The sequence below is a fragment of the Ahaetulla prasina genome, chromosome 2, assembly GCF_028640845.1.
Source record: "Ahaetulla prasina isolate Xishuangbanna chromosome 2, ASM2864084v1, whole genome shotgun sequence".
Lineage (NCBI taxonomy): Eukaryota > Metazoa > Chordata > Lepidosauria > Squamata > Colubridae > Ahaetulla > Ahaetulla prasina.
This window is the reverse complement of record NC_080540.1, coordinates 122,340,560-122,364,102: the sequence shown is the minus strand read 5'-3', so window position 1 is coordinate 122,364,102 and position 23,543 is coordinate 122,340,560. Positions and strand designations below refer to the sequence as shown.

The 23,543-nt window shown below is 39.2% G+C and overlaps 1 protein-coding gene across 3 annotated transcripts; it reads right to left on the bottom strand.

Moving 5' to 3' along the window:
* Nucleotides 1-12,639: 12,639 nt before the first annotated feature.
* TVP23C (trans-golgi network vesicle protein 23 homolog C) lies at nt 12,640-22,246 on the bottom strand. Of its 3 annotated transcripts, none has more exons than XM_058169657.1 (7): nt 22,181-22,246; nt 20,480-20,562; nt 19,748-19,892; nt 18,390-18,479; nt 16,055-16,186; nt 15,834-15,962; nt 12,640-14,339 (listed from the first exon to the last, which is right to left on the bottom strand). In XM_058169657.1, exons 1-7 carry the CDS (start codon nt 22,190-22,192, stop codon nt 14,307-14,309), a joined length of 624 nt encoding a protein of 207 aa, XP_058025640.1. In that variant the 5' UTR covers nt 22,193-22,246; the 3' UTR covers nt 12,640-14,306. The 3 variants fall into 3 exon arrangements, with proteins under 3 accessions (XP_058025640.1, XP_058025641.1, XP_058025642.1); XM_058169658.1 differs by having other exon boundaries at nt 22,082-22,215; XM_058169659.1 differs by lacking the exons at nt 19,748-19,892; nt 22,181-22,246 and having other exon boundaries at nt 20,480-20,550.
* Between the last annotated feature and the right edge of the window lie 1,297 nt (nt 22,247-23,543).

Here is a 23,543-nt window from a genome sequence, read left to right as displayed (position 1 = left end):
ATCCAGAAAGAAACAAGATAAGGTCCCTTTAATTGTTCATTTTGGTTCATGAAGCTGTGAACAAAGACATTAGACAAGATAAAAATATAATGGGATTAAAAAAGAGAGAGAGAGATAGAGATAAATTGAGAGCTTTTGTACCTGGCCGGATTTTGATTTTATTGGGTTCCTTAAAAGGGATTGAGTTTTTGATTGAAAAACTGAATGGCTTTGGCTTATTAGCAGGTGTTAGATTAAAAAACAGATTAATAAACAAAAAATAATGATCCTGGTGAAGTTCTGAATATACAAGTTCAAGAAGACATGATTAAAAAAAAAAACCTGGCTTTAATATTGAGAAAAGATTAAATATTTGGGTGTTACTTTGACTAATCTGAATACTATGTTATTTCAAAACGTGTTAAAATATGGAATGAAGTTGAAAAAAATATGTTGAGATCGGAAAAATTGCATTTGTCATTGCTGGGGAGAATTTTTGTGAACAAGATAAAAGTTTTACCTAGAATGTTATTTCTATTTCAGACAATATTTGGAATCGGAAGATTATGCACATCATTGGTTTTCCTATGTTCAGCTGATGGAAATATTTAAATTTGATAAGAACTATGGCTTTGAAAATGGGTAAGAATGAATTTGATGTGGAATTGTGTACAAATGAGGATCACATTACTGTTAAGATGTGTAAACTTTTATTGAAAATGAAAACAGAGGGTGAATAAATTAAAGACTGTATATAAGATGGGCAAAAAGTCTTGGAATTATACCTTGGTACCAGGGGTGAAATGTCCCGGATTGGACCGGATCAAGCGATCCGGTAGCGATGGCGGCTGCTGGTTCGGAGGACTGGTAGCAAAAATCCTTGGCCCCGCCCCCTGCCTCTGCTAAACCACACCATCAGCAGAGGGTTTTTTTTTACTTTTAAAAGAAGGTTTTGCTTCAGCATTCCTTTAAAAGTAAAAAAAAAGCCTTTGAGGATCCCGCCCCTCAGCTGAGATCGGCAGAGCCTTTAAACTTAAAAAAAAAATTTAAAGGCTATTCTGGGGATCTCACCTGAGTTCCTCATCAGCAGAACCTTAAAAAACATGTTTTCTGTAGAAAACATGTAGAAAAACTCTTTTTAAAAGAGTCTAAGACACTTACCTGATTACTGATCGACCTCATGGCTTTTTTCCCAGCCAGAAAGCCCCAGTTTCATTTTCAGCACCAGACAGAACTAATCTAACTTAGCTAATCTATTTCATCACTGAGTGATTAATGCTGGCTGGCTTTCCTGGCTGAGGAACTCTGGGAATTGAAGTCCACAAACCTTAATAATAAAATAAAATATTTGTGCAGCTTTCTGAGATTTGGTGTGTTTCTGTAGTGTTTCACTCTAACTACACAAACACACAAAATCTCAGAAAGCTGTATGTGGTATTGTGTGTGTGTCTGTGTGTGTGTGTGTGAGTTGTGTTGTGTTGTGTGTGTGTAAAGTGTGAAAGTTGGTTTTTGAGCTTTTTGTGGCTATGTGAGGTATGAAGTGCAGCTGCTTTTACATTGTATGTGAGTCAGTTTTGTTGTGTTGTGTGTGTGTAAAGTGTGAAAGTGTGTTTGGTACCTCATTGTTTTTTTATACTTTGTTTATTATTTTTATTATTTATTGTTATTGGCCACGCCCACCCAGCCATCTGACCACCAAGCCACACCCACCAATTAAGCCACGCCCACAGAACCGGTAGGGAAAATTTTTAGATTTCACCCCTGCTTGGTACCAATGGAAAAATATGTGAAAAAAGGGGTTGAAATTCACTTTGAATTATAGCCTTAAAGAGAATTTTAATAAAAGATATGTCACTGGTATTTGACACTAGATAAATTGTCAAAAATACAAAATGGAATTTCAAATATTTGTTGAAAATGTAATTAATCTGAGAGTACATTTTTTCATCTTTGGTAGACATGTAGAAAGCCAGAAAATATTGGAACCAAACAAGAACTGAAACCAGAAGTTTTTATTTTGGGTTAATGGACAAGCAGATTGAAAGATCTCATGGAACCTTGCTTTTATATATGATAATGATGACAAGATTCTATATAAATACACAATGGTGGAAGGACTTACAAATACCTGCATTGAAAGAATGGATGGCTAAACAGATAGAATTGTGGAGATGGAAAAATTGACAGCTTCAAATATTTAAAATTTAATAAATATTTTTTTTTAAAAAAAATCAAGTTACATTTATACATGGCAGGGCTGGGTTGCTTTGCCGAGTTATTTCAGCACTATTATAAATAGGTTCTTCTTTGAAAATTTCAATATAGTGTTTCAATCCAATAGAGGATTGTAAATGAGTATGTGAGCATGAAAACACTGATGTAACTTGCCTAAATCTCTATTTGCATGTAAACAAAAGTGCGACCTATTTTCGAATCTGACCTGACACTGTATTCATCTCCATCCTGAGTAAGATCACAGTAAGCTGTCCTTAGTTGTACTATTCTTACAGTCACATTTTCCCCTGTATTGTAACATTCTCCAAGAAGTGTCTCAAGGGGTATAAAGTCAATTAAGTTTCACTACCTGTTATCTTGGTAGCAATCAGGTGACCTGTTGCAGGTAGGATACCAGAGATGCTTATTGGGTGTTTGAGATTGATGCAAACACGCTGCTTCCATTCAGCCTCTTCTGTTGTCATTCAGCAATTCTTTCCCATAACATGTGGTCACAATTTGGGGTATGAAATATCACAAAACCTAAGAAATAATATTAGTGATAGGAAATTGTTTTATTGCAAAGAAAATGAAACAGATATGACTGTGTGGCTACCAGGATTTAAACTTAATTTAATCAAGACTTTTAGGTTACTATTTACATGCAGATAACAGACTGGAGTTGGGGGGGATTGGCCTAAATAGTGCAGTAATGCTAGACTCCACCAGCTTGCTTTTACTCTATAGCCTTTTCTGATTTTGCCCAAAGCTGAAAAACATGTAATACTGAATTGATGGAAAGAGGAGGAAATTCTAAATAAAAATCCTTTCTCCCAGAATAGGTTCTTCTATGAAAATGCTAATGATTCAGTTCCCTTCTTGATTCTTTTTCTTTTTTTACCTTTAATTCAATTTATGTTACAGTGTAGGAGGGACATACAAAGGAAGCTGGAGATGTAAAAAGGGAACAGCACATATTTATCGAACTCCACCCTCCCCTATCCCAGCTGTAATGTTATGATTGTTTGCCAACTCGGAAGATATGGAGGATGGAGACTTTGCTAGCAGAATGATGAATCCGCATACAGAAAGGAGGTCGAACGACTAGCCTCGTGGCGCGACCGAAACAATCTGGAACTGAACACACTCAAAACCGTAGAAATGGTGGTAGACTTTAGGAAAAACCCTGCCATACTTCCATCTCTCACAATACTAGACAACACAGTATCAACAGTAGAAACCTTCAAATTTCTAGGTTCTACCATATCGCAAGATCTAAAATGAACAACTAACATCAAAAACATCATCAAAAAAGGACAGCAAAGAATGTTCTTTCTGCACCAACTCAGAAAGCTCAAACTGCCCAAGGAGCTGCTGATCCATTTCTACAGAGGAATTACTGAGTCTGTCATTTGCACCTCTATAACTGTCTGGTTTGGTTCTGCAACCCAACAAGACAGACACAGACTTCAGAGGATAGTTAGAACTGCAGAAAAAATAATTGCTACCAACCTGCCTTCCATAGAGGACCTGTATACTGCACGAATCAAGAAGAGGGCCGTGAAAATATTTACAGATCCCTCACATCCTGGACATAAGCTCTTTCAACTCCTACCCTCAAAACGACACTATAGAGCACTGCACACCAGAACTAGGCACAAAAACAGTTTTTTCCCGAAGGCCATCACTCTGCTAAACAGATAATTCCCTCAACAATGTCAAACTATTTACTAAATCTGCACTATTAATCTTCTCATTGTTTCCATCACCCATCTCCTTTCACTTATGACTGTATGACTGTAACTTTGTTGCTGGTAATCCTTATGATTTATATTGATACTGATTGTTTCCTGATTGCTTATTTGTAGCCTATGACTATCATTAAGTGTTGTAGGATTAAGTTTTAAATTTGTACCCTATGACTATCATTAAGTGTTGTAAGTGTTGTACCTTGATGAAGTTATCTTTTCTTTTATGTACACTGAGAGCATATGCACCAAGAAAATTCCTTGTGTGTCCAATCACACTTGGCCAATAAAAATTCTATTCTATTCTATGCCATTATGCAGTGGTTCTGAACAGGTACAACAGAGGCACAATCCCAAGCAGTAATAGGAATAGGACAATTCATATTTTTTGGGGTGCACTCAAAGCTAGAGTGGTATCATTTTAATTCAGCAGTGAAAAAAGGCTATTAAGCTTTGAGATGAGATGCAGGCAGCTCCGAGCACTCAGATCCTGATTTAGATAATGACAACCTATATACAAATAATCATACAGCTATTGGACTGTGAGTCTTCAGAGCTTACCATAAATATTCGACTTTAGCTATGCCTGAATTTTCACATAAAATAAAACAAAGCGAACAAGCCATATGGAGACTGGTGAGTGAGGAGTAAGAAGTTCAGGTTGGCCAAAACAGAATTTGCAGTCCCAGGCTATGAAAATTGGGAATTCTGAATTCCTATTTCCACAACTGCAGATCTGCATCTGTTTCTGCTGAGTTAGATGGATTTTAAAAGCAGCTCCCTGGAAGATAACCAAGCCACTCTGGGAAATGCAGAGAAAATTAGCCCCCCCTCCCATTTTGCTGCTTGGTCTGTAATGAAAAAAATCTGGTCAAATAAGACTCCAGCCTGATTTTTTTTTAATAAGTCCTGTTAAGTAGGGAGCAGCACTCCTTCCTGAAACTGGACTCTTGGCACCTAAATGGGATTGAAAGCAGCTTGAAAGTCAAGCCAAACTGTAGGTCTCACCCTCACTTACACCCTTCTGGTCCCAATTCGCTTCTTTCCACTCAACCAGTAGCTCCAAGTAATAGTTCCACAACCATTTCCTGCTTTAGCCTCCATCTCAGCAGGAATGAGCTGGTCTTGGAGATGACAAGAGTATAAATAAAGACTATTTCTCTGCTTGGTATGCATTTCCTGTAACGTTCAGCAGCAAATGAGTGGGAATGGGATAGAGAATGCTAATACAAACCGACATATAAAGCAAAAACCGTTGCTCTCAAAGTAGCTACACATTTGTGTATGTCCCCTTTTTTCTGCAGCTCGACTTCCTCTGCTTCCCAGAGAGATAAAGTTAGGACTGGCATGATTGTCTTTTGACACTTTTCATATTTCAACAGATCTCTGGAGCCATGAGTGAAAGAAGGAAAAAGTGCCTTTGAAAAGTCTTTACAGTATAAAATGTCGCCATTTTCTAGCCTGCTGTGCCTGCAAGTTAGAATAGAAAGAAGGAATGTGGTTCCCCCTGCTGGTAAAGATTTTAAATGGCTCTGGATCTAATGTGATAAGGAATATACAGTTTCGAAATAAGAAGCCAAACAATAGTTTGCTTGTTTCTGGAATCCAGTCTACTCTGTTTCAGAAGTAGCCTTTTGCATGTCTGGAGACTCTCCTTCCCTTCCTCAAAAGATTGATCAAACAAATACTGTGCAGACCTGACTTAAGCAACATTTTGATACAGTTCTACAGAGGAATTATTGAGTGTGTCATCTGCACCTCTATAACTGTCTGGTTTGGTTCTGCAACCCAACAAGACAGACACAGACTTCAGAGGATAATTAGAACTGCAGAAAAAACAATTGCTACCAACCTGTCTTCCATTGAAGACCTGTATACTGCAAGAGTCAAAAAGAGGGCTGTGAAAATATTTACAGATCCCTCACATCCTGGACATAAACTGTGTCAACTCCTACCCTCAAAACGACGCTATAGAGCACTGCACATCAGAACAACTAGACACAAGAACAGTTTTTTCCCAAATACCATCACTCTGCTAAACAAATAATTCCCTCAACACTGTCAAACTACTTAGTAACTCTGCATTACTATTAATCTTCTCATGGTTCCCATCACCCATCTCCTCCCACTTATGACTGTATGACTGTAACTTCATTGCTTGTATCCTCACAATTTATATTGATATTGTTTCCTGATTGCTTATTTGTACCCTCTGACCAGTGGTGGGATTCAGTCAGTTTGCATCACTTGGGGGAACCAATTGTTAACTTTCTGAGCAGTTTGGTGAATGGTTGTTGGAAGAAATCATTAGGGCAGAGAACCAGTTGTTAAATTATTTGAATCCCACCACTGCCTATGACTATCATTAAGTGTTGTACGTTATGATTTGTGACAAATGTATCTTTTATGTACACAGAGAGCATATGCACTAAGACAAATTCCTTGTGTGTCCAATCACACTTGGCCAATAAAAAAATCTATTCTATTCTATTTTTACTTGATGGGCTGCAGTATGAGTTGGAAAGGTCAGAAGAGTAAATCTTTATAAACAGATTTAATACTTTTCTGAGAAGAGTGCTTCTCTTAATGATATATTTACTATTCTTGAGAGAATACTAGTTCTGTGCTACATAGGTAGATTGCAATTTGGAAAGAGAGCCAGGATCTGCTAGAGGTGTATTGCTTGTTGTCTTACCAATGAGTGCATTGCAGATTTTCCACTGCCTCTGTTGACATGTGGCTGTACTGATAATAATTTTATTACTGGATGGGAAGGCTGTCATTTAGCTCACTCTCATCCCATTGCCGCCTTCCTGAATTACTTACAGAAAGGTTTCCTTACTGCTCACCTTGCTATTCCTTTGCAGTACCTGTTGAGGACAGTGTTTGGTCTCCATTGATTGTTTCACCTCACACACACCCATTCACTTTTGATTGTCTATTTTTGGATGCAAAGTTAGCACTGTTTCAGAAGCACAGTAAACCGGTGTTCAGAAATAGCCTGACAGACAGGTAACAAGTGCAGGGCATTTCTATGCTTGTAATTTGTAAGTCAAGCCATTGACATGTAGTCCCACTAGTTCTAAGCACCTGGCTACATCCATCCATCCCTACCTCATCATGATTGATGGTCACTTTTTCCATGGCCAGATGTAATTTTCAATAGGAAGAGAAACAAAGCCAGGGGACCCCACCAATCACTTTCCTTAACATGTCCCACATTAAACCTGCAAATTGCTGGTTTCTTTCTGGGTTAGAAAGAGAGATCTGCAAAGAAGGCAGTGCCACTTCTGTCAACATGCTATTCTGCTTAATTCATGCTTTTTCTCACTAATTCAAAGATAGTATTTGAACGTGGCCACCAAGCTGTGCTCTTAATTTGTTTGATGCCAAGAGAAAATAAACAGTAGTAAACAGGAAGTTTTACTTTATGCTTTTTACATTGAACATCAACATTGCTTATTTTGTGGGGGTTTTTTACTTCTTAAAACTGCCAGAAGTCATTCTATTTGGGCATGATGATTCTTATACTCTAACAGATTGGACAGCATCCAATGGGATTAGCTGATGTACTGTAGTTTATTCCTTGCTTCACTCTTCCTCTATGTTGCTGCTTCTGATGACCACATAACGCCTTTGAAAGCATTGCTTCTGTTTCTATCATACCAAAAGTTCATCCAAAATCCTTTTTAATGTTTACATTCCATCAACTATCAAATTGGGTTGCAAATAAAGGCCACTGCATTCTCACATCATAATGGGATGTGTTGCTTCCCAATTGGCAAGAAAAGCAAGATTAGAAAAAGGCTATAATTAGCTGATGTTATTATTATGTGGGTGGGTTTTGTTTTTTGCTCTGAGGGGGAAAAAAGTACTCCTAAGGAATTAAGTAAACACCACCACAACAAAAGAAAGAGAACCAAAGCCCTTTCCAGCATGCATTCACAAGATTATACTATCATACTATTTACCGTATATATTTGCAAATGAATCCACCCTCGGATAAACAGCCCAATTTTCGGAGAATATTCTGGCACCTAAAATTCTCAGCTAATCTACAATTATCTCCAGGGTATTAAGAACATCCATAACGGGGGTCTACACGTTAGGGCTCTGCAAAACAGCTGCTGGTATTCTTTCCTTTCACATAATGGTATTTATGGTCATGTTACACATTTTTGGCACACAAATTCCCCAATATTGAATCTATTCCCTAAATTTAGCAGCTTCAGCCCCATCATAGAAAAAGTTTGCCAATCTGATATCAGTTTTACCAGAAGTGCTATCAATTTAATTTATATACCTCAATTCTTAAATGGAATATAATCATATTATTTATGCAGTAGTTTACAGCTGCTTAAATACCTCAGGGTTTCAGGGTCACCTTGCTAATTTGCAGTTCCCTCTTAAGAACTAGGCTCACTTAAATGAATTTAATCTGTCAATTCATTTTCAAGCACCAGCTTCTCTACCTGAGGTCAGTCCAGAATTCTACATCTTCAGCAGCCAATGATAGTAGGGATTGCTTTTTTTAATTTTGTAGAGGGGCAGCTGGCAGCACTTTGAAGGCCTCCAGGGCTGGCTATCCTTCCCTGCTACGAAGGTATAAAAAAAAGCAGGTGGTTGGAAATAAACTTTTTGTTCTTCTTAGCCATCCATTTTTCAAAATCTACCGTATTTTTCAGAGTATAAGGCACAGCTTTTTCCCCCAAAAAAGAGGGTGAAAATCTGGGTGCGTCTTATACTCCAAATGTAGCCTCACCCAGCCTCACAAATGGAGATTTCAGAGGCTGAAAGAAGCTTCAGAAAAGAAGCTCCCAAACAGAGCTTCAGAGGCTTTTTTTCTGAAGTTCTGTTTTGGAGGCTTTCAGAGGCAGAAAAAAGTTTTTTTCTGAAACAGTGTTTCAGAGGCAGGAAAAAAAAAAGGGGGGGGAAGGAAGGCACAGAGTTCACAACCAAGGAACCTGTTGTTAAAATTCACCTCTGGGAACAGCTGATTGTGGGTATTCCGGGAGGCCAATCCACCTGCCAATCAGCTTGTTGCTTATTTTCCTCCCCAAAAACTAAGGTATTTCTTATACTCTGGTGTGTTTTATACTCCGAAAAATACAGTAGATTACAGCAACATGAGATGCAAACATTCTAGAATATTTCCCCCTGCCCCCCCCTCATACTAGATAGAATAGAGCCGGGATGTTAAACTCAGGGCCTGTGGGCCAGATCCGACCCGCGGGGTGCTTAGATCTGGTCCGCGGGGCCACCCTGGAAACAGAAAAGGACCGGCCTGTGGTGCCTATACCAGAGAAAAGTCACGCAGCCCTCCCAAGCTCCGTTTTTGGCTGCAACAGCCTCCTGCAGCCGTCTGCCAATGAAAACATGTGTGGCCCTCCTGGGCTCCGTTTTTGCTAGCAGAGGGCTGCAGGATGTTGAGCTGGCCATGCCTACTCCAGCCACGCCCATTCCCCCCCCCCCCCCGGGTCAAACACAACCCTGATGCAGCCCTCAATGAAATAGTTTGACATCCCTGGAATAGAGGGTGTAAGGCTCAGTGGTTAAAGATAGCTGGCAAGCTGACAGCCTGGGTTCAAGACCTGAGCACTGCAGTGCGGTGAGCTCCCGTTAATTGCCTCAGCTCCTGCCCACCTAGCAGTTCGAAAGCATGCAGATGCGAGTAGATAAATAGGTACCAAAATAGGTCCCACTCAGGTGGCAAGGTAACAACATTCTGTGTGCCTTAGCGTATAGTCATGCTGGCCAAATAATCACAGAAGTGTTTTCAGACAATAGATTCCCTTATTTAAGAAACAGAGATGAACACCGTCCCTTAGAGTTGGACAAGGGAAACCTTTACCTTTACTAGAAAGTATATCACAAACCAAAGAACTGGATTTTATCTGAAAACTGTACCTTCTTTTAACAGAGAATTCTCAGCACACCTACCAAACTTCATGTCTTGAGAAATTAGGGAAAAGTCAAATCAATGGACAAATTTGACCATTATGAATTGAATAAGTGGATATATTCTGAGAACAGACTATAATAAAAATACTCTGATAAACAGATGCTCTCTAGAAAATTTGAACTACACCTTTTACAATGCCTTGCCATTTGTCATAATGGCTGGGATTATTTAGGGAAAATTCCTTTTTGTTAGAGAAAAATAAGGTGGAGATTTGTATGCATCTAATTCAGAAATTGCAGTTGGACAGACATACAGAAAGCATTTTTAAATGTTCATTTGTAGATGGCTATCTCACTATTATGCATACAAAATAATTTTTTTTCTGAAAGTGAACAAAACAGCTACAAACCTTATTTCCTAAATGATTTAAAATTTGAAACGTTTGCACACATATTTGAAAAGAACCTGAATTCTCAGAGAGGAGATTGGGGAAAAAGATCACGGTATCACTGCTGACATTAATTTCCTAACTCTATTTTATAAAAAGAGATTTGCCGTATGGCACCACTAGCATCTTGGACATACGTGCTTCTGTTACAGGGCTTTCCATGGGAAAAGATTGTCCCAGAACAGAAAGAAGACGGGATGTGGGGATGTTGACAGAAGAATAAGGCTGTCTGGATACTTCATCAAATAACTGTACTGAGGGAAGCATACATTGCGTATTAAGATGTCCATCTAGAAACAGCCAGAATGAAAAATGCTACCCATAATTATTGGAAAATGTGGTGAACCATCAGGGAAGGCAATAGTTTGTGTACAGGAAACACAAATGCATACTAATCTTGAAAAATTTCCAAAAGTAAGAATTATAGCAAAGCAACAATTATAGCTGAAAAGAAGCACAGCTTTGCCTTCTAATTTACAAATAAGAAAGGCAATTTAAACAAAACTGCTCATTTTGCAATGCCTTTATATACTTTCCAGGTGCAATTATCTTTGGAATACTATGTGCCAAGCCCCAGACTCTCTGCTAAAAGTATTATTGTAGAAATGGTGAAGGTGCAGAAAATGATTGTGGGTCTGGAACAGTTTACTTAAGAGGAAAGGAAGGTGACAATGTTCAAAGCTTTTTACATAGAAAAAAAAAGCTAAAGCAGGAGGTAATAAGAAAAATTCAACTCAAACTTGACTCAATGACTTCATGGATACAATACATCCACATAGTTGTCCTAGCAACAAATAGAAGCAGAAATTCAAATTATTGTTTGTTGTTATTGTTGATATCCTAATGTAGCCCACCTCTCTATTATTTCTGGGGATGGGGTCTCCCTTATAAGTAAGGGCTTAGATCTTACTTACAAATCTTGGCTTAGATTTTGGAAATCAACCAGATCAGCTGTGAAGAAGACATAATTACAGTGTAAATTTAGACATGCAGACTTCCAGGTTTTTCCCTTCAATATAAAAATTGATTCATTCCATAAATCTAAAATGTAGAAGAATCATGACAGAGAAAAGCATTCTACAAACATCTGTGCAATATAGTAGCATATAATACAGCTGGACAGTTAATTAACTTTAAAAAGCAACTGGGTAGATTTATACAGAATAAGGTTATCAATGGCTGATAGATATGCATTTATTATGTCAAACAAAGGCAGTCTGCTCTCTAAAATCAGGTTTGGCTGAAATCTGACCATCATTTGATGTATATTTGCTTGGCATCTGATGGGCAAGTTTGGAATATAGGATGATAGTTTATTTGTTTATTAAACTTATATATATCCATCTCACTATTTCAGCATGGTCCTTCACGTCTTACAACTATTGGGGAATTTGCCAGTAATTCAGTGTGCAATGTGAAAACTATTGCTGGGAAAGGTCCAGCAATGAAAAGTTCTTTGATATTATTAGATGACTTTGTATAGAAGAATAAGTGTTTTAAGAAGAAATTATGTTAAACTTTAGAAATGCAAAAAACAGAAAGATTGATGAGTGAGAAGATATGATAGGAAATATAAGCAGCAAAAAAAAAATGCAAAACTGGGAGATTCTCAAGAAGAGCAACTTGTGTAGGTTGTTACTTTAAAGCTTGAATACTGTTGATACAGTATAAGCAGAAATGAAACATCTCAAAGGTGATGTGATTCACACCCATGTAAGCACAACACTAACTTACTCTCTCAGTTAAATGGGTGAAAAATTTTCCTAGAAAATATTACATTTGCAGTGGTATGAATACTGTTTTTATGATATTCAATCTGTTGTGACTCTTTTTGGGTAATAATAACATTATTAGACTAGTTAATAAAAAATGAATTTGCCATATTAAGTCATTTACACTAGCGTTCACTGTTTGGGTAATCGAAGCTACTGAATACATCACTGAGGAATGCCAGCAACTAAAATGCTCAACTAGCTGCAGTGTCCAGCTAAGGAGATAAAGCTCAAGTTGATTTGCAAAATTATTAACGATGCACTTAAAAAAAGACTTGTGCATCTCTGAAACTACCGCAGCCTCTTTCCCAGAGAATGCAGTTGTGAAAAATGGAAATGGGCAGAACTCAAAAAGGCAAGGGAAACAAAAGACAAAGGGGGAGGACTATATCAGAGTACATTCAAAACATAAGCTTGTTAATCGACATGAAAATCACTACAGTGTATCACCTGAGGCACATGATATTGGCACACTAAATCAAACCCATTCAGAATTTTTCAGCTTTAAAAAAATATATTTCTTTGGAAAACAGGTTAAATTTGAAAGGTCCACAAACATGCACAATGCAAAGCAGAGATTTTAAATACATTATTTCTGTATTCCAAGAACCGTCACTTTTCATATCCAAATATGAACATTCATATAGAAACTTGCCAATCGCTTTTCCTTTTAAAAATGAACAATAAACCACCACTAGGCTTATATTCAGTCTGTTTATAATCAACACTTCTTTTCTAAGCTTAACTTATAAACTTCTGAACAGTAATTGTAATGCAGCTTCAACTCCTGTTTAAGCATCTTGAGAACTATACAAATTGATCATGTTTGAAATGAAGAATTGGATGTCCACCCAGTAAACAGCAGTAACTCAATAAACTTTAATTCTGATTTTGAAAACTATCTGTAGCACACCGTGACAAGCTAGGCCCTGTGCACAGGACTCACTCAAAGCAATGAATTTGCAGAAATCTACCACATTCTCAGTAGAGCCTAAATTCACTGAAGCATTGCTCACATTTGCAAAGAAATACTAGGCTAAATCAGTGGTCCACAACTTTTGCGGCTTGACGACAGCCCAGCTGGGGGAGGAGGAGGAGAAGGGAACTGGCCCACACAAGTTGTAGGCCAATGCACATGTGCCTGCAGCTTGACTTGCGCAAGCTGAGCTGCGCATGCATGTGAACATGCACCTGCCCACCACTCACACAGCCTGGTTCCAAATAAGTCATGGCCCGAAAGTGGGCCACGACCTGGGGATTGGTTACTCATGACCTAAATTATTCCAGTGGATCACCTGGGCTGATTTTTCTAGTAACATGAGCCGCCTAAATAGCTCAATCTCCTATTTCACCAGTTCTGAAGTTGCTTGTTCGGGTTCATTATGAATTGACACTAGCAATTTCAGAACAGTTCTTCTGTATCAGTAACTTGTTAAGTGGCACAAAGGGGCACACTCAAATCCTTCCTCTCTCTATAGGATGCTATGAATTGAGATCTACATCCTTGTAGGCTACGGTGGTTGTAGCCTGAGAATTCTCTTTTATTCAGATATTAAGCTGAAGGGAACTTGCCCTTGCTTCTCGGGAAATCTCAATATTCAAGAAGGTTCAGATCAAAACCAAACAAAATAGGAAAGTTATTTTTTGCCGATCAATAGGCATCAGTGTTTTTCTATTCTGATTGTGAAATTGGAACCCTTAGTTCTTCCTCTCAATTCCTGATCTTTAGCTGAAATTATCCAATTGTTCAAATTATCCAATTCAGATCTAAAATACTTGCTTAAAAATACCTGATCTTGCAATAATGTAGACATTAAGTCATCTAGGTTACATTCCATAGTTCTCACATGAGGAAAGATTGCTCAAGCCCTTATCATGAGACTTCTTGAACAAGCTGGATTTCAAACAGCAAAAATATTTGACTGCGAAGTTCCTGGGGACAGTTCTGGCTATTTCAGGAATGCAACGTTATAAATAGTCACAGATGTCATCACTATTTTTTTAACCTACTTTTAAGTGGAGAATTAATTAATTAAAGAGTCCAGCAGTCAGCTGAGTCAAGAAGAGCTCTGTAAAATCTAAGTTGTAAGAAATGGTAACAATTAACACTTCTATAAGATATTTAATTACAAAAATCCATACACAGATTATAAATTTCCTGTACAGAGCCCAAGAAATAGGGGTGTTTTTCCCCCCATTCTCCATAAGGACTGAAAATGGCAGGTAGTGTTTCTTCATGAACTTCAAGATACTGCTTGGTCATCCTTGGGCGTGGTCTGTAAAAGAAAAGTAAATAGCATTAGATCAGGACTCTACTGACTACACTTAAACTCTTTGAAAAATTGTGTTGTAGGCTGTACTTTATTTTTTATTTATTTATTTATTTGTTGAATACATATTAAATAATATATATAAGTATAAGATGAATTGAATACATAAAATGGATACAAATAAATGGGGACATTAGGACAGGGATGGTAGGCACACTGGTGCTCTTATGCACGCCCCTTACAGACCTCTTAGGAATGGGAGAGGTCAACAGTAGTCAGTCTAAGGCTAGAGTTGTGGGGGTTTGGTAAAGAAACCACAGAGTCAGATAGTACATTCCAGGCATTGACAACTCTGTTGCTGAAGTCATATTTTCTGCAATCGAGTTTGATGCGGTTTACCTTAAGTCTGTATCTATTATGTGCTCCTGTATTGTTGTGGTTGAAGCTGAAGTAATCATTGACAGGAAGGACATTGTAGCAGATGATTTTATGAGCTATGCTTAGGTCATACTGAAGGCAGCGTAGTTCTAAATTTTCTAAGGCCAAAATTTCACGTCTGGTGGCATAAGATATTTTGATACAAGCGGAGGAGTGGAGGACTCTTCTTGTGAAATATTTCTGGACACGTTCAATTGTATTAATATATGATATGCAGTGTGGATTCCAGACAGACAAGCTGTATGCGAAAATTGGTCTAGCAAATGTTTTGTATGCTCTGGTTAGGAGTGTAATATTACCGGAGAAGAAGCTATGCAAGATTAGGTTCACAACACTTGCCCCAATTCTGGAAAAAATATTCTCTGTACCACTTTCTGTGGGCAGACACAATGACTGGACCTTTGCCTAGAAAAGGCTATTATCAAAGCACTTGTAGAGTTTCTTCAAGGAAACAATACTGCCTAAACAGAAGATGGTTAAATGGAGTACATAAGGTTATTAAAATCATGAGGATCATCTAAGCCAGGGGTCCCAAACCCCTGGGCCGCGATCCATTACCAGACCATGACCCGTTTAGAACTGGGCCACAGAAGTGGGGGTAAGCACGCACGCAACTCCACTTGTGTGTGCAGTAAGCATGTACGCTGCTTGTGCAAATGGAGCTACGCACTCCCCTGCTGCTCACGCGGAACCATCCCCTCTTCCCCCTCCGCTGCTCCACCAAGCCGGAAAAGTTAAGAGACCGCTAGCCTAAGCTTCAGACCCTCAAATCAGATTTCTCAAAGATAAGCCATAGGTGTTCAAATTAACAGGAGAGAGCACTCTAAAAGCTTATGCAACATATTTCCTCAACAGGCCAAGGCAGAGCTATAACACATACAATCGAAACAAGCACCCATTTCATCTGTAACAGAACCTGAACAGATCAGTGTTGGATCTTGAATTATTTAAATCTCCAGGCCTACAAAAAGTAGCAAAATCAGGAAACACAAAGTTAGATAAGCACCAAGGCAAACGCTGGGAGAGGAGAAAAAAAGTTGCATAAATAAAATTCCGACGTACCTGCCGCAGGAACTGCCTTCCCAAGTAGAAAGTTGCTGCGCTGGTCAGGTTCTTCCTGCTACCCACTTTGCACCGAATATAGCCATAAAGATTAGCTCCTTGCAATGCTACACCCATAATTACCACTGCCTATAAAAGGAGAAGAAGATATGTAAGAGAAGCAAGGCCTCACTGTGCCCCAAGAACGAGCTTAGCAGGAAACAACTGAACATTTTACTCACCAGCCACTTAACTTTGAAAGAAAATAGGGCACTGAAGGCAAAAATCACCCAGAGTAAAGGACATGTGATTAATCCTAGCCAGAAGATTCTGGACTCTGCTTCTGAAATAGCTTTCCTCCCCTGACCAGATGCCTAAAAATGAACAGTAGTAGTATTTTACTTACACTGTATTTTATTTTTTTAATTAAGCATAAAGCAACATTACAAAAAGAGGACTTTAGTTAAATACTGAAAAATCTCACTGATATTACAGCTTCTGAAGCAGCAGAATCTAATTATTCTTTAAAGAAATCATGCAATAGAAGATTTTATATCTTTGAAATTGTATATTTCTTCAGAGTGGAAAAGAATGAAGTACCCTTTCACCAAAAAGGGGTATCAAGGGAGAGAGCCCTTCCTTGACCAACCCAGCACCATGTTACAAAGCCTCAGCTATCCCTGTCACCCTCTGCTCTGCAGGCCCTGCCATGCCCAGCTGGCCTTCACTGTCTTACTCCCACTGCCAACAAGACATGCCTGGTCTGGCTCTATGTGAGGCAGCCTCTGGCTTCAACAGGCCTTTCTCCCAACGCTGCTCATGATTTGGAGAATGGCATGAACAGCCTTGGAAAAAGGCCTCTCACAACCAGCAGTTGACTCACACAGGGCAGATCTCAACAGCAGTGGAAGATGGTGAAGGTGAATGTGGCAGAGGAATCTGGCCACAGTTTGGCGCTCGAGATGGCATTGGGCTGAAGTAGAGGCCCACACTCACCAGTGGTGCTGGCTGGCTGTCACTTCCGAAGGCCCCAAGCCACTACTTCAACCCCAGCATTGTTGCGTCTGCCAATAAATTTCATTGTGCAGGAGAGCCAAAAGGGCAGAGATGCCCCTGCAGTCATAAATGCAGGTAGGGTATTGCCAAGTAACTGAATTCTGATCATGTAACCATAACTTCAGGAACTGGGCCTAAGTACCAGTCATTCTCAAATACTTTGGCCACCTAATGAGAAGGAAAGACTCACTGGAGAAGTGCTTAATGCTGGGAAAGACTGAGGGCAAAAGAAGAAGGGGACGACAGAGAACGAGGTGGCTGGATGGAGTCATTAAAGCAGTAGGCGTGAGCTTAAATGGACTCCAGAGGATGGTAGAGGACAGGAAGGCCTGGAGGAACGTTGTTCATGGAGTCGCGATGGGTCGGACACGACTTCGCAACTAACAACAACAAACCAGTTGTTCAGTATCGCTGTAACTTCAGTCGTTGAAATGAATGGTTGTAAAGTGAGAACTACCTGTAAAGAACAGTAAATATCATTGCTTAAACAAGTCTTCACATGATGAAGACCAAAGGGAAACAAATATTTGAAAATTAACTGTAGCCTTTGTCAGCATGTCCGGAAACAGACAACACAAGAACTACAGTGATTCATCTTTACTACTTACTGTAGGATGTAGTAACAGAATCCTGGAAAGCCTGACAAAGTTTCTGGAGAACTGGTAGCAGAAATTTTGAGCAGTTTGGAGAACCAGCAAATACCACCTTTGGCTGCTCCCAGAGTGGGGTGGGAATGGAGATTTTGCAATACCCTTCCCCCAGGAGTGGGGAGGGAATGGGGATTTTGCAGTATCCTTCCCCTGGAATGGGGTGGGAATGGGGATTTTGCAGGATCCTTTGCATGACACGCCTACCAAGCCATACCCACAGAACCGTTAGTAAAAAAAATTTGGATTTCACCACTGCTGAGAACCTATCCTCAAACTCATATTAAAGGGAACACTTCATTTGCATTGGCCTGATGTATCTAAACATTTTCATGACTTAAGTTTGAAAAAACGATTCTCAGCGTGCCTAAAAACTGTTGCTTGTGTTTGGTTCTTTAACTTCATGTTGTTCCTGTACAGTAGAGTTTCTCAATTGTGACAACTTGATGAGGTGTGGACTTCAACTCCCAGAATTCCCCAGCCAGCTATGCTGGCTGGGGAATTCTGGGAATTGAAGTCCATACCTCTTCAAGTTGTCACAATTGAGAAACACTGCTGTACAGGAACTCTGAAATATATTGCTTGTATGATTTCACAATTTGATCTTACCTCATTCAATCATAATTCTTGAAAATAAGTTCAATAGTTTCATATAATTTATCTCACTGCAAATGAACATATTCTGTACACCTTTGTAGCCTAGTCCCCAAATCAGAGGTTAAAGCAGATTTCAAATGCACACAACTACTAACCCCAATAATTGTGCTGTGATTTGTGTGTAGTGACCTTGTATCCAATTCTGGAGTTAAAAGTGTTCTAAGCTGTACAGTATGCCATTCACAGCCATTCCCTCAGCAATAGGGGAGATATTTACCTTCCTGGCTTCAAACACCCAGTGACTTTTGCCATCATCATCAACCTGATTCCACCATCGGAGGCCAACCATCAACCTTCCTGTGACATTCTGGAGAGAGTTAAATACAGCATGAAAGTGCTTCCTGCAACAGCAATCATACATTTTGCTAAATAAGTTCCCCCAAATGCCGACACTGTTTTATACACAGAACTCTAATGAAACAAGAATCTCATTCCTGTTGTGCTGTTCAACAGTTTGACCATGAGCAGCTATTAGAGTCACAGTTCTAAGTGAGCTATCAATTGCTCAGCTTGCACTAGTATGCCCCTGGGCAGCATTCTTGGCAGTCCTATTAAGTTTACTGCAAATAGTTTCTTGGCAAGCAAAGTTATAATTTCACTAGTGACATGGAGACATGTTGTTACAAAGTCTCTTAGACCACTATCATGAACATAGGTTGTATGCCTTCTGGTTATTTCAAATGCCACAAGAATAGTTCACCATATGTCTTCCTGCCCAAATAACTCTGGAATGTTTATAACAAGTGCCTGCTTTAAAGATATAAAACAATTACATGATGGAAGTGCTTTTTCAAACATTTAAACATATTTGTAATATTATCAGGCATAAAAGTACAATAACACATATTTAACAATGTGAATAGTCCTACCTCACTTTGACATGCTCTCTAAAATACATTGTTATAACAATGATAGCATGACCAAGGAATAGAACTGGCCTCTATTTTGTATAAGGGAAAAGAGGCTGTTTTGTTCAATATCTGTAATAATGATGAGTCCTAAGCAAGCAAAGGGACAAATAACCCTATTTTTCAATTGGAACATATAGTGTACCCTCTTGAGCCCTTGTTAACACACAATCATGCTGTGTTAATTTCACTCTGAATTTAATATATAAATGTGCACAACTTCCATCTACAATGAAAAGTTCTTGCTTTTTCTTGCTTTTTCTGTTTTATAGCTCCATTCTGAGTTGTATAAATGCAAAAGAACTGTGCATGTTTTCCATAGGATTCCCATCCTCCCAGGTCAAAAACTCTGTAATAACTTATTATGCTTCTATAAAGGTTAGGAGAATAAATTTAAAAAGTGCTGTCTTCTTTGGTGGCAGAAACATCCCATAAACAGAACTCTAATGTTTCAATGAAAACATTAATTAAAATCCATAAAAAGTAGTTATAAAGTATTATAGAGAGCAAGCCTTCTGCATGTATATACAAGGATGGTAAAATGTCTACAAATAGAATAAAGCATAAAAATAGTCACCTGGTTATATTTGAATGTAAATGCAAATTTCCTTATATGTTAAGATGGAAATCACATTTTCGAATATCAACATCTTACAAAATGTCTTACCTTCACTGCCCAAAAGTCACACGACAGAAGTAAGATGATTGTCACCATACAGGCAATATAGCTGTTGCTTAACAATTCACAAAGTAAGTAGACAATTATTGCACTGACCCGAAAGAACAAGTGGAAAAAGGAAGCTATAGGGTGTCTGTAAAAGACATAGGAAGAAAATAATTTGGTTATCAAATTTCAGTGTTTAATCTGGTCAAATCAAGGTTTAGAATTTATGCTATTATTCCAATTTCATAAAGGCAGCAATGTTCTTATTAGCATTACTATATTATTATGATTGCTCACACAGTCAGCCTAGTTTAAACGGGATTTGGCATTTTTGTCCATCTATTGAGTTCTTCCCAAGGACCTGAGTTAGGTAGATGTTGTTTAATAGTGTTAAAGGTATTAAACATGAACAAACTAATTCTTTAACTTGAAACACCATACTCCACAACATCATTTTCTTGCAAATGTCTGCTGAAGGTAAAGAGATAAGTAAATATTGCAGTTCATTCTAGGTAAGTGTCCCGCTAGTTACGACAACGAAAGCAGAATCTATGCTGATATTAATGAAAATATTTTCAACCTATATACCTACACAGGATTTCACCATCATCATGGTTACTAAACCAAACTATATTTGCAGCTTCTTAGGAGAGTTAGGCCATGCCAGAACTTTTTTTCCCAACCATCACCCCAAAAGCCTGTTAAGACATAGCAGCCTCTTTCTTCCAGACTTACTTTATTTTTGATTTCTTGGGCTTTCTGGACATTTCGTCTTCTCCATCAAAAAGTGAAACATCTTCCGTCTCATCGTTACTATCCTAGAGAGATATACAGATTTTAAAAATGGGAATTTAAAAAAAAAAAAATCTATGCCATTTTGCAACAATTCAACAAAAAATTCCAACCTATGCTATTATGATGAAACGATGGGTGCCTGGAGGTGAGGGTAAGAGATAAGGGGGAGCAGATGATAAAACAAGCATTGTGACACAAGCTCCATAGCGGAACACAATGATTCTCCCAGGGTTATTATTGTGGGGAAAAATAAGAAGCAGGAGTATTAGGTATGTTCACAGGCTTGAGTTTTTATATATATTTTTAGTGGATGTGCGGTGGTGACATCCACCCAGAAAGCAGACCCAAACCCACACTGATCATGAAGCACGACCAAGGACCAGAAGCCAGACCGCAGCTGCAACATTAGCCATTTCAAACCCCTCCAATCCATACATGCAGCAGACTGACACCCACTATGAAGATGTAGCACCACCACAAAGCCAAACAACAGCTATGCAGCTCACCAGCTCAAATCCCCCTGCAACACAGACTAAATTGAGCACAACCAAGCCCCCACCCAAACAGGACACACCCCCAGCCAATCAGAGCACAAAAAACCCTCCATCCAATCAGAGCACAGCCAAGCTCCCACCCAATCAGTTCAAACCCCCACTAGCAGTTAAAAGGAAGAAACAGCTGCGATCACACATTGCTCCCAGAAGCACGAAGCTGAAGCCTGAAGATGACGAATGAGACTTCGTCGAAACGTTGCCAAGACATTTCCAATTTTACACGGGAGAAAACCCGAACAACCAAAGACCTACATACAAACACCTGCGAAAACCTCAGTGTATGTGTGTGTGTGTGTGTGTATATATATATATATATATATATATATGTTTTTTACTTTAAAACTCTATAGCAAATATAACTCTACAGCATTATAAATCAAAAGTTGGAAATATACCTAGTCAAATAACAGCTAAATAAAACTACTCTAAACTTAATGTCACGTATTCCAATTCACAGGCATGTAATACTGCAGCCAACCTGCTGTTTGTGTGATATCTTAAGGCCACCTTACTATATTTAAGTTAAAAATGACCAATGGGCACCAGCAATCGTTAAAAGAGTTCACTGTATGCTGCCGCCTTGCCGACCTCGGATTTTCGCACCCTGCAAGTCCTAGTCTTCATAATTTGCTAGAGTTCATCAGAGGATTTTATTTCGACAATTATACACAGTTTGATTTCAATTACACCCACATTTTATCGCCTGGGAGCCTTAGAAATGCAACTCCCCCACCCCAAATTAAAAGCAATATGCAAAAACATTTAACAGTTGGGGACAGGAAGAAAGAACTGCTTTGCGGGCATAAGCCCGGGCATCACAGGAGAAGGAAGGAAGGAAGATGAGGGCAAGAGCCAAGCTGGTCTTTCCCTCTTCTAACAAAGCAGCCACAATTTGTGCAGCTTGGGATGGGCTTCATCGCCATGGACTCATTTCCCGCAGCCACGACCTTGGCTTGGAAGTCCTCCACCAGGTCCTCTTCCAGCTCACCTCCCTCTCCAATATTAAATCGTCCCTTCAGTCCCGATGTGAGTAACCCACTCAGCGTCCCTGGCCCGCGCTAGGAAATAATAGCCCCTGAGCTCCCACCTGCCGCAACATCGCTTCCGCCTTCTGCCACGTCACAAGCAACTTCCCCAAGCATAGCAGTCTACGTCATCAACGTGCGATGGACGCCAGGCAATGCGGTAACATCTCCGAGTCCAATGAAAAGCCGTCAAGCGTTGACTGATAGATGTAGGGACAGATAGAGCGCCCGTCTCCGTTTGCGATTAGATTATCTCTAACCGGAGTACGAGAGGCTTCTTTAAGCCAGCTTTGCTGGCAGGGGAATTCTGGGAGTTGAAATCCGTAAGTCTTAAAGGGACCAAGGCTGGAGACCCCTGCTCTAAGCAATGTGTCTCAACCTTATCAGTTTTAAGATGTTGGGACATTTAACACCATGCAGGTCGTCCCTAAGGTTGATAAACACTGTTCCAGATCGATCCTCTAGAGCAGGGGTCTCCAACCTTCGGTACTTTAGGCCTGGAGGACTTCAACTCCCAGAAATCCCCAGCTTTGGGGAATTCCAGCTTTGCTCTAGAGAAAGTCAGGATTTAACAGGGATAAGATGGGGAAATGTGGCCCTAAGAATGAAACTTATTGCAATTAATCATTATGGTCTTTTAGCTCTTAAGCTTTAAGAATGGGGCTGCCGGCAGAGTGATTAGCTTTAATATATATAGATTATGTTAATTTAGCGCTATGCAGCTTTTGGTTAAACTCTCAAGACTGTTCTAATAGCAGTAGCACTTAGACTTATATACCGCTTCACAGTGCTTTACAGCCACTCTCTAAGTGGTTTACAGAGTCAGCATATGACCCCCAACAATCTGGGTCCTCATTTTACTGGCCTCAGAAGGATGGAAGGCTGAGACAACCTTCAGCCTGGTGAGATTTGAACTGCCAAGCTGCAGGCAGCCAGCAGTCAGAAATAGCCTGCAGTACTGCGCTCTAATCACCGTGCCACCACAGCTTCTAAATCTCCCAAACAAATTAGTTCATAGAGACAAATAATTGGTAAAGCAAAGGGAGAGATGTCTATGGAGATTCTCAGTCATCCAGGTCATAAGTGTCCCAAAGGTACTTTTTCACATTTCTTATAACTACTGGTGGGGTCTCTTCAGAGTTTCATATATACCATTGTCCTTCAGAAATTTTTTATTTATTTATTTATTTATTTTTGTCACAACAGTATACGTAAACATTGACATAAAACAACAACACATCATAAAAGAAAAAACATATGAGCAAAAGTATGCAACAACTATATTAATTTGATATAATGAAAGGGAACAATAGGACAGGAATGGTAGGCACTTTTGTGCTCTTATGCACGCCCCTTATAGTCCTCTTAGGAATGGGGTGAGGTCAATAGTAGACAGTTTTTGGTTGAAGTTTTTGGGATTTTGAG